Source organism: Branchiostoma floridae, chromosome 1 (genome assembly GCF_000003815.2).
Source record: "Branchiostoma floridae strain S238N-H82 chromosome 1, Bfl_VNyyK, whole genome shotgun sequence".
In the NCBI taxonomy this organism is placed as follows: Eukaryota; Metazoa; Chordata; class Leptocardii; order Amphioxiformes; family Branchiostomatidae; genus Branchiostoma; species Branchiostoma floridae.
Genome location: NC_049979.1, coordinates 15,050,052 through 15,066,156, shown reverse-complemented (window position 1 = coordinate 15,066,156; position 16,105 = coordinate 15,050,052). Strand labels below are relative to the sequence as shown.

The window sequence follows — 16,105 nt, the reverse complement described above, 5'->3', positions numbered from 1 at the left end:
CTCTCGTTGGGGGGGTATTGGGGGGCCTCCCCCAGAAAATTTTTAAGAAATAGAAGCTCTCTGGTGCATTTTAGAGCCATCTCTGAGCAAATTTGAGAAACAAATTAACACTGATTTTTTGTCATGTCTGTGGCAGTCTAGTTCACGTTAGGGACATTTTTTTAAGCAACTATCACTGAGGACAAACCTAACGAAGGCTAGTTCCTCCTTCTTAATATTCATAAATGACGCCACGTTACAGAAACAATATCGCAAAATTATTTGTACCTGGCTGCCGATGTGACTTGCTTGTCGAAGCGGCTCGCGCTCCTATAAAATCGCATAGAAATCTTGTGGGGTCTGCATCTGAGCGGCTTACAGGAGACTATTTTGAAAGTGTCTTACGCATTTGAAATGACATATATTACGGACTCTTTTTGCTTTTGTGGTGGCAATTGATGACGGTTAATCGGGGAAAATGACAACAAAAACGTCAGGACGATCAATCATTGCGTCGACTGATCAGAACTGTAGTGGGGAGGGGGGTGTCGGCGCTCGACGCCGATTTTCCCAAGGCGGGGTCGACCGGTCGAGTCTCTCTAGCCGATAACGGACGATAGAAATCATCAGTTCATTAACAATAATTAAATTTCGCTGATTTTCTGGAGATGTTACAAAATTTCCACGCTATTTTTATATTTTCAAGCGCCGATTTGGGCTTACAGCGGCCCACGAGTTTCATGGGGAGAAATTGATGCCACCGCGCTCCGTCCCCGGGCCTTCACCATAAGTTTACGTGACTCGGAGGACCCACTAGTAATTGCAAACCGCAAGTTTTTCTAAATAATTACCAGAAAATCTCCTGTTAAATAAGCGAATTAGTTTTATAACGTTGTCAATATTCTTGGCGTCCCTCAGAAGACCTCTAGTAGCCTGGGTTTATCGTACCAATTTTTTTTTCCCCAGCTGAAGGGGGAGGCGCGCGCCTGGCGCGCCTCCCCCTGGATCCGCGCATGGATAAGTGATAGAAATTCGTTACATTTCCACAAAGGATTCTGATAGGCATGTCCTTTATGCTGTGCACGTACGCTGAAATATGAGAATCAGTGTCAAGGTAACATTTAGGGAAACAGGGAGGAGGGGTCTGGTAGACGCTATTTTTGGTGAATAATTAGGTTAGTTGAGCAGACAGGTAGGTCTGTTGCCTTGCAGATAAAGGTGTTTTGTCTCTGTTCCATATTAACGCTAAAAATTATGTTGACGAACTTTGCGTTACTTTACTTTTGCTCTCACACGTCATGCTTCAATAGTAACGTTATGGCTTATGCATCTGATTTGCGGTTCCATACACGGCTAGATGTATCGAGATTATCCATATTGATATTCGTGGGAGGGTTGAAGGGGGTGACATGTCGCCAAAGACCACCCCCCTCCCTCGCAAAGCACTAACCTTTCTGACCTTTAGTACCCAAAACAAAAACAACACGTGGCTGACTGCCAGGTACAGGAAAATAGCGTGTTATTCGATCTCCGATTCGGATGATTGCTAACAGTTATCTACAGTTTTATTGATGATTGGTATAGCTTAGTCCAAACAGATCTGTGGATACCGTCCTTCATCCTACCGGTACCTAGAGATTAATCTGCAATGTCTGTAAGATAGGGACTTTAGATTGCAGCAAATAGATTATGAAGCTGTTGAAGTAATCTTTAACTTGACTGTAAAATAAGAAGTTAACGCTTTCTGTCCTTTTCTATGCATATATGCCACTGTGCAGGTGCAGAGAGTGGATCCAGACAGGTGAATTGAACCAGGATGTCTCAACTAGGGCGATGTTTTAGTCTCCTTAGGGGAGCAGTCCCCAGGGTGGTCTCACAGGTAGGCTCAACTCCAGAGGAGAGTGTTCTGGTTCTGCAGTTAATATTTGATTGAATGCAGACAAATAATTGTTTTGGCAACATGACATTGAATTTGGACTTGATGCTGCAATTACATTATACAGCAACAATATTCTGAAAATCCCTTGACTACCCTCCATATGAATTACAGCCAGGTGAGTGTTACCATGTAAAATATGATATTGAACAACGATCTGACTCATGACTTAACTTTGAACAGATTTGTTTTGATATTTAAATTTTGTTTTTGATGTGTAGTCACAGATCAGTCTCAGAGGCAAGTCAAGAGGATGACAATTGTACCAGAAAGGGATGTTAAAATGCCATTTTTGTCGCCCAAGTTAGCTGTAATTCATTGTCATTTTTCTAGCAATAATGTAAGAGAAATCTACTTTCCCTTGACAGGTGCCATGTAGAGGGCTGCACCTGGCCAGGTGTCAGCCCCTGCAGCTATCCAGCAGACCCACCTCCCTCCTAACCCAGTGGGCACGTGGACTGAGCACCTGTCCTCCCAGCACCAAGCCTAAGACCAAACCTGCGCCCACACTAGCCTCCCTCCAGCCCTGCCGACTCATGAACCAGGCAGCCGAGGCAGTTCCAAAGGAGCCAGAGTCAGTAAAGCAGATTCTCGGGTACCTCAAGGATGCGCCGAATGCCGCTCTGTATCTCGGTTTGGCTGGTGCTGTCCCATTTGCGCTGCTCCCAACCTACATGTTGTTCCAGCAGTGCTACATCCCGGAGATTGTGTTCACCCACGCGGCCTGCGGAGCGTCCATCCTGTCTTTCTTGGGGGGTATCCGATGGGGAATCACCCTGAGCGAGGAGGGCCCACCTCCTGATTGGCTCAACCTGTCCATCAGCGTGCTGCCCAGTATTGCTGCATGGGGTGCCTTACTGGTCCTGCCTGGTACCTCGGTGATGGCGTGTATGCTGGGCTTCGCATTCACCATGTGGACTGACGTCTATCGGCTGAAGGGCTACCCCGACTGGTTCCGTGCGGAGCGGCTGCTTCTGTCGCTGATCGTGCTTGGCTCCCTCGGCATCACGCTGGGAATCTACCTCAGCGACATGCCCACTAAGAGCCTCAAAGAGAGGAAATAGAGATAAAAAACACCATATCTTGAAACAACTATTAGTCATCTCCTCTTCCCAAAGTTCTGTAAAGTCATCATCAATTAGGTTTGAAGGTATTAAAGGCGGATAGGGAACCATTAAAAGTGCGAAATGCAAATTTTGTCAGCTGGTCATTGCAATCCTTGATTGATATGTACTAGACATTGTGTAAGGGATGAGACTTGTCTTATTGCTGACGCCTGAAACGACTGAAATAGAAAGTTGACTTGTACGACACTGTGCCATTAAGGCAAATAGAAAACAATCACGAAATATGACATGCATGAAATTTTCATTTATAGGAAAGCATTGGCATTTGGACCCAAAAACCATTATCATAAAGCAGTACATATTCGTAACCTTTGATAGACACCCATTTCTTTCCCAGAGAAAAAGCAAAAGAAATCTAGATTTAAGGAAAGACAGAAAAACAAATTAAAGGTCTTTTTGTAAAATACCCAAAGCCCATTTGTGTGATGGAGCTGAATAGAGTCCAGCCTGTACAATCATATACACAGAATGCTTGCCTCAAGGTGCTTCTGTTTGAGCTGGAGGAATTAATAAATTTTTGTTTGCCCATTTTGTGGCATATAGACTATTAACATTTTGTTGTGTTGTTCAGGTAATCACTGTAGTTTAAATTGTTAGTTTTTTTAGAATCATCAGTCTGCCTGACATGGTTACCCTGCCCTGTGCTGAATGTGTCCTGGATTGCTGTATGAACACTATGCACTCTTAGACTCTAAGAGTAGACACATATTCTGTAGAATCAGAGTTTTGTACTTGTGCCTAAGGACAATTATGATATGCTTTAATGATATTGTGCAAAAGTTGGGGTAAAAGGCAGTCAGAAGATGAGAAGATGGCTTAAGATTAAGTTGGGCTTACAGTGTAACTGGTAGACCTGAGAGTGGTTAAGAGGTAGAGGTGAAAAGGGATTTGAATTGGCCTTGAGAGCTGGATATTAAAGGTAGCAACCTGTATTAAGAAGTAGGCTGGTATTGGTGGATATACTAGAAAATACCAGAAACTTCCACATGTATGTATGGAGGTCGAACTGAAAAAAATCAGACCACAGAATTCTCGCTGTATGCCAGACACTTGATGGCTTTTCTTGATGTGTTAAAATAAATGAAAAATTTAGCTCTTAAAGGGCAAAAAGTTGTGCTTGTCTCATTGTTAACAATTAATGTCCTGTTAAGCATCCCCTGCTGCTTAGCTCCTCTTTTGTTGTATTTCCAGACTTGCACACACACACTCCAGAGACTTTGCAGATAGTTTGTATGTTAAGTGTAGAAGTCATGTGTTTTTGAAATCTGCTGCTGCTGAGTCGGAACTATATTGGGTGGCCCGCCAATATTTTCCCTCTTGCTCCTAACCTTTTACATACGTTACGTTATCTAAGAATTATGTAGTCACATGCCATCCATTTGATGCAAGAAGCTGGTCATCACCTTTCCAATTACCCCTATTTCTCAAGTACAAAATGCAACTTGTTCACAATGCGTTTTGTGTAAACAAAGTAATAAAATGTTTGCTGGGGTTTGACATGCCAGCAAACAGTCAATGCATCAGTTGTGAAATCTGTCAGTTTTACCAAAGTTTACCAATAGTCAAGTTACTATTGGATAATGGGCGGATAAAGCAAGGATAACGTTAATGTTTTAAAAGACAGTGTCACAAGCACGTATCGTTGCAACTAGTAATTACTTTCGCCATGGCCATTTTTTTCTTCTTGAAGAAACCATGCCTTGTTTTTAAGAAATTAATAAATCTATTACATTAAACCAATTGCCAGTATTGAAAGTCGGTTGAATCCGCGTCTGCACATGTGAAGCTAGCGTTATGAGGTCAGAGGTCACAATAGCGCGGGTAACCAAGAAAAGTATTTGCCCGCTGCGCGCTGTCTCCATCCGTCACGGAAGTTGTACCGCCACAGATCACAGGCCACGGGAATAATGAGGTTTCTATGGACATTCTTGAGGATCCGAACAACTGTCAATCCAGGTCATTATACAATGTTACTTGTAGATCTTTGTATCCTTGTAGGATGTAAGGGGGAGGGGCAGCAGCGCACGTGCTGTCTGTTGACAAACCGTTCGTCACTTCGTGAGATGACTGATTAATGCTTCTTGTCAGAAAATGATAGCAATAAGAAAGTACGCATACTGAACCCTAACCAGAAGGAGACAGGGGGAATTCGATGTTCAGAAACTGCCATATAACGTTAACGGGCAGCCATTTCCTCCACAGGTCAGTATCGCCGTGCCCTGCATCAGAAGTCCGGTGAGACAGAACTGCTGAAGCACCTGAGGTCCCAGCTGAAGGCCGCAGGACCGATCACTGTAGCTGACTACATGAGGGAGGTGCTCACCAACCCCACCGCGGTAAGGGGCTTACCTTTATGCATGATAATTCCTGTCCGCGCTATCATATGTTAAGTATGAAAAATGTGAAAGTAGTATCACCCTGTCAATAGCCTCCAATGTCATGCTTGCATTAGTGTCATTGATGAGCTTGTGTGTTACGCATGTCAGATTATTACACTGGATGTTTGGTTTCTCCAGGGCTATTACATGCACAAGGATGTGTTTGGAACACAGGGAGATTTCATCACTTCACCAGAGATCAGCCAGATGTTTGGGGAGGTGAGAGATCAATCAATCGTCCGCTTGGATCATGAGTTGATGAGAGATGACCATTTAAAAAAACGTACAGTTTTCTTTCGTTGTTGATTCTCCTTAAACCATAAGGTTGTTACTGACATGAGGTGTTAATTGTCCAGCTGCTAGGTGTCTGTTGTGTGAACGAGTGGATTTTGGGCGGATCACCCCGGTCCATGCAGTTGTTGGAACTAGGACCAGGCAGGGGCACATTGGCACAGGACATGCTCAGGGTACAGTCCTTATTACTTTGTCTGTTTGTTCATCAGAATTTACCACATACCACAAAATGATTGAATAAAGCAGAAGCAACACACTTCTGCAAGTTTACATCCTGGACATACCATATTATCATTATGCCTTTATCAACATGTATCAAACAGTTTGTCCAGAACTTAACACATCTGTTATAGCTTAATGCAATTTCCTTTTTCAACATGAAAACTTCTATTCTCTCCTCTCCAGGTCTTCCAGCAGTTTCCTATGATGCAAGACATGGTGTCCTTGCACTTGGTGGAGGTCAGCCCCAAGATGGCTGCCATGCAGGAGGAAAGATTGACAGGTGTCATCGAGGATGACAAGAGGAAAAATGCTGCTAGTGGAGGAGACATTGTGTACAAGAAGAGGAAGACAAAGGCAGGAGTGCCAATCTCGTGGTACAGTGACATACATGATGTGCCACGGGGTGAGTTTAGAAGCGGTGGTATGTAAGAAATATTTTACTACATGTTTTATTCATATTAGTAGACTGATAGGTGAGTGATATTTTTACAGGCTGACTGAATACTTGCAGTCAGAAGTTCTGAGTAGAGGATTAAACTGGTAAGTAGATGGAAGGGGGAGAGGAGCTACTGTTTTGAAACATTACAGCCTACCATTTGTAAGATTTGTTCTCCTTCCTTTCAGGATTTTCCTGTTACATTGCTCATGAATTCTTAGATGCACTACCAGTCCACAAATTTCAAGTAAGTTCATTACTTCTTTTTCTACACCAATAAAATTTCCTGATCCATTTGATTATTTAGATACATTGTTAGCATGTCAAAACATACTTAGCTAGCAGCTACCCTGTGATGCATGGACCCCATAGTCTAGTTTGGATACGAAATATAGTTATAACATTGATGTCAACTGTTTCCAGAGAACCCCTCAGGGATGGAGGGAGGTCCTAGTGGATGTGGATGATGGAGAGGGGTAAGTTTATGTCTGTTGCAGGTATAATCACCCTTCAGCATACCAACAGCTTTGGTAGTTATAGGTTGCAATACAAACATGTATCTAAAACTACTTCCGCTTCTGCATATCTATTACCAGATGTTATATGAACTGGGAACTATCATGAACAAGCCACTACAATACTTGATGATGAGTTTCACTCCACCATACTTCTTGGAAACAATCGTAGAAGACCTCTGGATCTATTTTGCGTTGATAGTGCAATCAGAATCACTTGTAGCATTCATATTTTCTGCTTTGTCTTATCTTTGGTGCACAAGCAACAAATTTTTGCTGTTCCTGTCCAAGTGCACTTTTTTAGATAAGGACAAATGTGGCAATGGGAAGTTGTAAGCTTCATCAAACTCTTATTTGCCCATCCCAGCCCTCATCACCTGAGGTTTGTCTTGTCTCCAACTCCAACAGCTGCCTGTAAAGGATTCATTCAGGTGAGTAAGGCCCCCGGGAACACCTCTGTGACTGTGACTTCTAATGGGCAGACAGAAAAAACACTGAGAGTAAGCAAATTTTTCCTCAGAGTGCAGACTTCTGTTAGGGCTCACTTTTTAAGGAAACAATGTTTTACATATTAATTTCTCCTTCCTTGGGACTTATTATGAAACATGTATTCATAACTTTTAGTAAGAAACATAATACAGGGTTGAAAAATATCCTCCATGACAAATTAAAGGTAATCACCTGCAGAGATGTTTAATATTGTGCAGGCAGGTGAGAAGAGGGACCACCTGGAGGTGTGTCCTCAGGCAGGTGTGCTGGTGCAACACCTGGCAAACAGGATAGTGGAGCATGGAGGGGCAGCACTGCTGGCAGACTACGGACATGATGGAACAAAGACAGACACACTCAGGGTAGGACCTTATGTTTACTTATCAGGTCTCACTTGTTTCTTAACAAGTCTGACTTATTACATGTTGCCTGAAATTCATATGCTACCTATAGTTTAAGATTTGAGCATCTTAACAATTCTGGCTGAACATCTGGTCTCAAAACATGACCCAGGGTTTCAGGAACCATCAGTTACATGAGGTACTTCAGGAGCCGGGCAGTGCGGACCTGACAGCTGATGTGGACTTCTCCTACCTCAGACACATGTGTGCAGGCAAGGACAAAGGTACTTCTGTTTGTCTCATCTTTAACATTTGCAAGATGTGAAATAGCTGGGAGAGCTAGGCAAAATGGACTTTGAATGTTGTCAAGCCTTCATCCACAGTGCAAAAAAGACTAAGAAGGATATTTTATTGGATGAGTGGGGTTGGAAAAAGAACATCTTATATACCAGGTACAATCAAACTGTAATACGTAAAAAAAGATTGCTGGTAGTCTAAGATTTTGGGCTTAATGATCCTTTACAGAAGACTGGGGGCTTCATTGGAATATTTATAATACTTATATACCTGTTACATCTGTTGTGATTTTCACTTTAATCTTTTTTTCACTTCCAGCTCTAACACATGGCCCTATAACACAGAGAGAGTTTCTAGAAAATATGGCAATCGAGCTGAGACTACAGGTAGGACAGTATTACTGTGATTTTGATTTGATCTGAACTTAATCAAATGTCTTGTTAAGTAAAACCAATAAGTAGAATGTATAACTAATTGGTAACTACCTGTACGTCATACTGAATGGAATTAGAAGATTTATGATGTGCTCTCAAGTAATGTACAGATAGGGTTAATAGTGTCATTGAAACTTTTTAGAAATAGCCAGGAACTGTTTTCAATGATTGAGCCTTACATCAGATTAAATATTTGACATGTGAATTTTTCGTATCCTTGCCAGGTTCTACAAAGAAATGCTGATGAGTCCCAGAGGAAAGACCTGCTGTCAGGCTACGACATGCTGACCAACCCAGACAAGATGGGCGACAGGTTCAAGTTCTTCTCCATCACCAGGCAACGGACCCCGCCCAAAGGCTCCAGAACACCCTCAGAACCTGCAGGGTTCTACAGACTGGAGTTCCAGTGAAGACTGCTCACATTATGGGGCATAGCTTGCTGCTCTTAACCACCTTTAGCATCCACTGCTTGATTTGTTTCAGAGTCAGAATTCAGAGTCAGAAGAATTTCAAACCAGGAGTACCTATTTTGTATCATTCAGAAGTACTATGTCTTTGTTGCAGTTAGTTGATATGCTAAAGAACGTTCTCCCATGGTTCATTGGAATAAAATTTCCATTCTATACTTGCTTACTACATTAGCTTACAAAAACTGACAGCTGAATATGGCAATAAAGGCTATATTCCACAAGGAAGAATAACGATAAGAAGAGTTGAGATGATGCTTTATGTATTTTGAAGCAATATATATGTACACGGTAGTGACATGGTATGTACAGAACAACTTGGAGCAGCACTGCCATATACAAGGCCCTCATTGGAGGGACGTCACTGCTCAATTCATATGAAAATAGACATTCTAATAATTGTTGATTTACATACAATGTTATTGGAAAGGCATACTTTGGCTCCTGTATATATACAGCATGGCATGGTTAATGTATTGTTCTTGCCAAGTGATTGTAAAATCACTCATTGGTCAGTAACACTGTCTCTGGCTTCTCTCAATCATCATATACAAATATTGCACAGTTAATAAGAAGCATTGGGTTTGTCACTTTTGCTTGATATCACTTCAGTCCTTCTTTCTTCCACACAAGTTTTAAAAGCGTAACCGTGTTATTGCTTACTTCTTTCTAAGATAAGCATAACTGGTGGTCCCATCTTTGAACATACATATACCTTACACTGTTCTGAAAATACATAATGATGGGTAACAATTCCTATATAAATATATTGGCCATAATGTCAAAGCCTTTACTGCATATGAATAGCATCAACATATTAAATCACAATATGATAAATCATAACATAATTTTGAATACCGGCACTTTCTTATTCAGAATTCCTTCTGAGTAGTACACAAAAAGCTGCCATAATAGAAGTGCATTTTACAATTTACCTTACCTTGTATCAATATCTAACTGCAGCCTAGTTTTATTTTTCCTTTTTCTGCTTCCACAAGTAAATGTCACAAATAATAAACTTTGTAGTAGCTAGCAAAAACATTTTCAAAACATAATCTTGGATACAGGAATAAAGTAATACAAATACCTTGTAGTGTGGGAACGAAATACAAAGAAATCATTACAAAATTCAGCTACTCACTACAGAATTCACTGGATTTTGCAGCTGGATAGTATCTTACCATAGCAAAGATACAGATCATTACTTTGGAACAAAATATAAATCAATAACGTTATGGTAACTATATCTGCTTCATTACAGAAGAGATTTAATAAATGGCAGTGAAAGAATTATTTTTTACATAAAGGCAATATGAAATGGATGAGGCCTTGTCTCTACTAATTTCTAGTACATTGTTTTTGTAATGAGCTTGAGAATATATCTTTTATCAATTGAGAAGCTTGTAATGCTACAAAACTTGGCAATTTTATCACTTGATCAGCACTAGGATGGTAACCACATACATTGGGTTTTTTTCCTCAATGGTCTCATTCCTAGGGGAGACAAGGAAATTTAAACCATGTTGCCGCCGACAACTGTAAACGAAACCCATTCCATACACCAGAGAACAGATGGGTTCTACAAACAGAACAGTAAAGTAGAATCAAGTGTCAATTGTTGCACATCATAGATTTTTTTTCCGTACCAAATGTCCAGTGTACCAAATTCACTTGTAGGTTATGGTACGTTGCTGAACTTGATGTTCTGAAGTAGTCAATGGACAATCAACCACAGGTTTGAGGAAGTGTCATCTCACACGTCTGTAACAGAATCTGCTTGAGTCGATCATGCTCCATAATAGGTATGTCATGTTTTTGAACAGATACGCTGTCGTCCCTGTTCAGCTTAAAAAGGGGATGAAGAGGGGCCTCTTGTTCTTTGTCTGGTCCTTCTTGCACAAAGCAAATACTGTCCCATCAATCGTGGACGCATACAGGTGCTGAGCATCATGGGTAAATGTTAGGCTGCAAATGGAGAGGAGACACAATGTTATATTCAAAGTTACCTAGTATTGTCCAGATTCAGATCCTTCTTTTTGTTATCAAGAAAATTCCAAATATACAAAAGTAATGAATGTAAATTTCAACATTTCAAAATTTTGCAGCAAAATAAAATTTCATTCTATATATACATGTACTGTAAAAGTAGCAGGATTGATGTGACGGGAGTAGGTTAATCTATGTACCTACATTTTGTAGCATTACATTGCAACATGTACTTTTCAGCAAAATGTTTCCATTGGGGAGTTGATACAAATAACTTATAAAACTATGTAATATTATATCACCCGTACTAGTAGAAGCAAAGATATGTTAGAGGTTAACTTACCTGATGATAGGTTTGTTGAACTGTTCCAGTTTAATGTCTCTAACAAGGCTCAGGTCCCATGTACTCCACAGCCTGGAATACATCACAACATTACAAATCTGATAATGCCCATACCAAGGACGTACATACAAGATTACTTGAAATGTAATTTACAAATTTGTCAAATGGCCAGCAGTCTTTCCTTGGACAGATTAAGGCACAATATGAGGGAGACGTGGGCTCAGCACTATATTTGATGTAAGGGGTTGCTAAACATATATGATAAATTGTGAACTTAATGTTTGAGAGCCTCACCTAAAGCATCTTCAAGCCAAGATGAATTAAAAGAGGTGAGTTTACCTGACTGATCCATCCTGCAGGCCAGCTGCCACCACATTCACAGAAATCCCCTCCGGTGCATTGGAAAATGCCACACAGTGGATAGTGGACAGGCAGCGGACAGACCCCACTGGTCGGGCGTTAATTGTCCACAAGCTCAGCTCACTTGTGGTTGCAGAGGGGTGGCACACGGTGGCGATGTCGCCTGATGTCTCGCTCACAGCCACAGCGGTGACACCACCCTCATGGCCATTCAGACACTGCACATACGACAATCTGGAAGGGTAGGAACAAATCTAGCTGTCAGATTGGAATAGAACAGATTTGATATGATACTGAACAGCTTCAACTGTTAATGTCTGAAATTTGGAGAAGCAAAATTCACAAGACACTAATCTACAAATACAACAGGTTGATTTGTTAAAGCTTTTAAATCTATTTATTGAGATTGGTTAGCCAGAAAACTGAAGTAAGACTGACCTGTTGATGTCCCAGATGATGGCTGTGCCGTCCTGGCTGCCACTGACCACGATACTGTAGGGTCGGCACACCTGCAGACAGCTGACTGGCCCTGTGTGGCCATACAGGCACACTCTGCTGTCAACAACCTCAAACTCTGAAGGCTGCGGGGTGGAAAATGATGTAAGTTAAACATAACCAAAACAAGGGTTCTTTCTGTCTAATCTGCAAACCTTTGTAGTGAAACTTTCATTCACACTTATTTCTGTGTAAATACTTAGTTCTTTGAAAAATGCTCATAGTGTGAGATTTAGTACGCTGATGCCCACTTTCTGCTGGATTAGCTAGAACAAAGGAACACAATGGACTTCAACCCAGAGAAAGGGTGTTTTTAAGTCAAAAGACTTGGCATAACCTGTGTATTCCAAACAACTCATCCCAAACCAAAAAGGCCAACATGTGGTTAAACAATTTTCATTACTTATCATCTGATACAATATTACAGAATTGAAAACATCAAAAGGTACCTTGTTTCCAGTGAACCTGGTTGGGTAGGCAGTCACCACACCAGACGTTCCTCCAGTAAATAGCAGTCGGCAGTCTGTCACAGATGCACAACAGGTCACCTGTAAGGGAGCATTGTAAGAATGGATATGTTTGGCTTACATTGGTCACATGAGAAGGTTCTTAGAGATTTCATAGTTCTAGGCTCTGCTAAAGTTACATTTCCCTTATTTACCTCTAGGAACTAAACACAACATAAAAGATAAAGACTGTTACCTGGTCGTTGGGAGGGCAGTGGAAGAAGTTGGTAGCAGGCTCGCTTTGTCGGCTCTTCAGTCTCATGATGCCGTCGGGATGCCCCCAGCTCAGGATGGCCGACCACAGGATGTCTGTGTGATTCATGGCACTCACACCTGCATGGAGCAAACACGCAGCTTTGTTGACAAACCTTAGCAAACCATGATTTTTCCTTAAGCTTTTAACATTCAAATATTATTTCACTATAAAATATTTGTCACTCTTCACAATATAACAATAACAGAGAGAATAATGTGCTACTTCCAGGTCTGTGCTTACATAAAGTGATATCAATATGATATTGTTACAAGTAAAGAATTGAGGAGCCTACCTTTCTCCTTGCTGTACATGACCAGGAGACAGAAGTTGGGGGCCAGCCCGCACACCTCCCCTGTCGGCAGCCCCACCAGCGACGACACCACTGCCCCGTGGTCCTGACTCCAGTGCACTGCAGGTGCCGGACATGTTGGAGAGCCCACGTAGTTCCCCCACTTCAGGCCTTCCACCTGCGGCAGTGGGCTCTGTAACACAGGTATATTGCCATGTCAGAAATTTGACTGGTTAATATTATTACTGACAGAAGTTTTTAGACAATAATCTTTGGAGGGTTTCAATAGCAGTCAGGACTTCAGTTTTCAACATCCATTTCTGAATAACACTGAAAGACATTGCAATATACAAAAAGTGATTATCATGGCCAGCGGAATGAGAATTGCATCCCTCCATCCTTACCCTGACAGACTTGATGTCCACTGCAGTGTCCTTGCTGTCCTTGAAGTTGAAGAGGAAGCCAGCTGCTCCCACCATCCCGGCCACATCAGCCTCCGAGCTGCTGCTCACCTGCTGTCGGGGTGGGTGGGGACTCTTGAAGAGTTGCCGAGGTGTCTGTCCGTACGTCTTGATCATCGTCTCCGTGGCCCTTCTCTGGACCTTGTCTTCGATAGCGGAGGTGTCAATCCCAAAATATGTCTGGGAGAAGAATACACATCTTCAGAATAACGATATATATGTGTCTTATATGGACCAACAAACAGAGCAAAAATGCTTTCAGGTCTGAGCCCTTTGAATTAACTGCCACCATAAAATAAACAGCTTTGTAACAAACAAGACTTACAGATGGATGGAAGACATTGATGGCCTCTACAGCTGCCTTCCCCTTCTGCTTCCAGCCGAACACCAGGTCGATCCAGGCGTGGATTGCCATGGAGACCAGGTCCGACTCCAGCGCCTGCCGGTGGATCAGTACAAACAGGCGGGAGTCCGACTGTGCCCAGGGTGGGAGGGCAACGTCGTTAACTAAGTGTCCTGACTGGCGGTGGCCGAAGTTGAAACCTGGTGGAAGGAGAACAGTGTCATTTGGTTTCCTGTACTTAATGTAAACCAGAGTATAACATTAACAACACTCCAGCATCACAACCAGTTTCATAGACAAGTGGTCACAGAATGATTTGTTAAAGTAAAACAGGTCTTACAAGTTGCTTTATGTAATATGGGCATGAGGTGACCTTTAACAGCATATGCTAAACTCTCATTAAAATTGAGGGTGTCCACAAAAAGGATTAAGTCTCTGTACCATCACTGTAATCATTACAAATTCGGGTGTATAAACAGGCAGAACATGAAACAGGATACTCTTCAAATGCCTATTACTGTTCTTGTAAGTCTCAGATTGAAAAGTTGTTCCTCACCTTCAGAGTTCAGGAGAAACTCTGGCAGGAAGAAAAATTCGGGGATGAGCTCCTTCACATCCGTGGTGGACTCGAAGGATGACAGCCTCCAGGTGGTGAGCAGGGAGTGGAAGGTTCGGTCAGGGATGTCAAAGTTACGGTCTGGAAAAAAAATTCAAAGTTTGACCCCCTTGTTGCAACAGAACCTGACCTTTCCACTTAGCTGAGCTTTCTATGAAATGTTAGCACACAGCCTGTTGATAATGACAAGCACTTCATATTCAAAAGTCCCACATGTCCTAAAAGAGTTTGCTTCATTCTTCATGTAACTCTTCATTCTAAGTATTTTTAAGTCAATTCTTACACAACAGGGAATACCACTTTAAGAACTACAAGTATTTTTATCTAAAAAATAAAAAAGTTGCCATTGTCTTACCCTAAAGTATGACATGACCAAGAGTAGAAACATATAGGGAGTTTCTGTGCTAACCTTGGTAGTTGAGGAACATGGTGGTGAAAGGGGGGAGTCTGACCAGGAAGTGGAGCACAGTGCCACTGTTGGAGTAGTGAGAACCGTAGTGGTACGGTTCCACCGGCGGCATGGGGTCATCAACATCACCACCCTTCTCATGCTCAATCCTCAGCCACTGCATGATGGATCAACATACCACAAATGTTAGAATAGGCTAAAACTTTCATACATGCATCATATACGTAGTTCCCACGTGCATGGAAATGCTAAAGCTACTGTAATCAAAGTGTCTGAAAAATTGTGTTCATTCTTAGCAGTCTACTTACCTCAAAGTTCTCAATGTATCTCTGCTCTCTGCTCTTGTCTTGGACTGCTATAGGTTTTGCCAGTTCCCTAGAAAAAGGGGATAAACCACTTTAATACAGAGCAAGCACAATATCTTCAAATCAACAGCTCTCTCACAGCCATTACAAAAACAATACTACTTAAAGTCAGTACAAACGTTTCATACTCTCTCTTGCCATTTAGAACAGGTTAACTTATCTACCCCTTAAGCCAATATAGGTTTATATGGACCAGGAAATGTTGAGACCCACCTGTAGACCTTTGGGTTGGTCAGATCGATGGTATCACTGGTGTAGTCACCCAGCACAAAGGGGAAGACTGGGTACTGCATCAGGTCATTGAAGGATCGCCCAGAGTGCTTGTTCAGGTGGGTCAGGTACTCGAAATTTGTCATCTGTCCAATCTTCCACATCTGTGTGATGGCCTGCAGATTGTCGTAGGCAACCAGGTTGGGCAGGTCCATGGCCAGCACCTGTCGGCAGACCATGTCTCGGTCCTGCAAGGGAAGGGCATTTATAGCATCTTGAGTTTTAGTACACGAGCGTTCTTCTGTACACTAGTGTTTACTTCTAACTAAACGATGTTCAGAAAAGTCCTGAAAAAGTGCTTCAATAATTTACTGGAGAAATAAAGAAAGCGTATGCATTTCAATTCCAGTCTGATCCATGAACAAGGTACATGGAAAGATTTCAAGGGTAGATTTTGCTGTCAACCCTGTCTTTAAGGACAAATAAATCACATACCAAGGTAATTAAGAAGTAAACTCTGGCATGTAACGGCTCAATCAAATCAATTTGTT

The 16,105-nt window shown here is 41.9% G+C and overlaps 3 protein-coding genes across 8 annotated transcripts in view; 2 read left to right on the top strand and 1 right to left on the bottom strand.

Annotated features, from left to right (window-relative positions):
- LOC118409369 (transmembrane protein 69-like) overlaps positions 1 to 4,152 on the top strand; it is a 4,749-nt gene extending 597 nt beyond the window's left edge. For all 4 annotated transcript variants that reach the window (XM_035810369.1, XM_035810352.1, XM_035810376.1 and 1 more), the window contains exons 2-3: positions 1,758 to 1,858; positions 2,284 to 4,152. In XM_035810369.1, the coding sequence (XP_035666262.1) occupies positions 1,796 to 1,858; positions 2,284 to 2,979 (759 nt within the window). In that variant the 5' untranslated portion in view covers positions 1,758 to 1,795 and the 3' untranslated portion in view covers positions 2,980 to 4,152. The remainder of the gene's footprint in view (positions 1 to 1,757; positions 1,859 to 2,283) is intronic.
- Positions 4,153 to 4,843: 691 nt separating this feature from the next.
- LOC118409362 (protein arginine methyltransferase NDUFAF7, mitochondrial-like) lies at positions 4,844 to 9,020 on the top strand. Its single transcript, XM_035810339.1, has 12 exons — positions 4,844 to 4,998; positions 5,245 to 5,378; positions 5,559 to 5,639; positions 5,777 to 5,887; positions 6,120 to 6,339; positions 6,561 to 6,619; positions 6,796 to 6,848; positions 7,255 to 7,318; positions 7,595 to 7,738; positions 7,890 to 8,001; positions 8,333 to 8,400; positions 8,673 to 9,020. Exons 1-12 carry the CDS (start codon positions 4,950 to 4,952, stop codon positions 8,856 to 8,858), a joined length of 1,281 nt encoding a protein of 426 aa, XP_035666232.1. The 5' UTR covers positions 4,844 to 4,949; the 3' UTR covers positions 8,859 to 9,020.
- A 141-nt stretch (positions 9,021 to 9,161) lies between these two features.
- The window catches only part of LOC118409344 (lysosomal-trafficking regulator-like), a 64,021-nt gene continuing 57,077 nt past the window's right edge, over positions 9,162 to 16,105 (bottom strand). For all 3 annotated transcript variants that reach the window (XM_035810310.1, XM_035810318.1, XM_035810327.1), the window contains 13 exons: positions 15,558 to 15,802; positions 15,288 to 15,354; positions 14,980 to 15,136; positions 14,511 to 14,651; positions 13,937 to 14,154; positions 13,555 to 13,791; positions 13,154 to 13,343; positions 12,802 to 12,938; positions 12,549 to 12,647; positions 12,043 to 12,185; positions 11,584 to 11,838; positions 11,245 to 11,316; positions 9,162 to 10,880 (listed from right to left, as the gene is read on the bottom strand). In XM_035810310.1, coding sequence (XP_035666203.1) covers positions 10,757 to 10,880; positions 11,245 to 11,316; positions 11,584 to 11,838; positions 12,043 to 12,185; positions 12,549 to 12,647; positions 12,802 to 12,938; positions 13,154 to 13,343; positions 13,555 to 13,791; positions 13,937 to 14,154; positions 14,511 to 14,651; positions 14,980 to 15,136; positions 15,288 to 15,354; positions 15,558 to 15,802 — 2,085 coding nt within the window. In that variant the 3' untranslated portion in view covers positions 9,162 to 10,756. The remainder of the gene's footprint in view (positions 10,881 to 11,244; positions 11,317 to 11,583; positions 11,839 to 12,042; positions 12,186 to 12,548; positions 12,648 to 12,801; positions 12,939 to 13,153; positions 13,344 to 13,554; positions 13,792 to 13,936; positions 14,155 to 14,510; positions 14,652 to 14,979; positions 15,137 to 15,287; positions 15,355 to 15,557; positions 15,803 to 16,105) is intronic.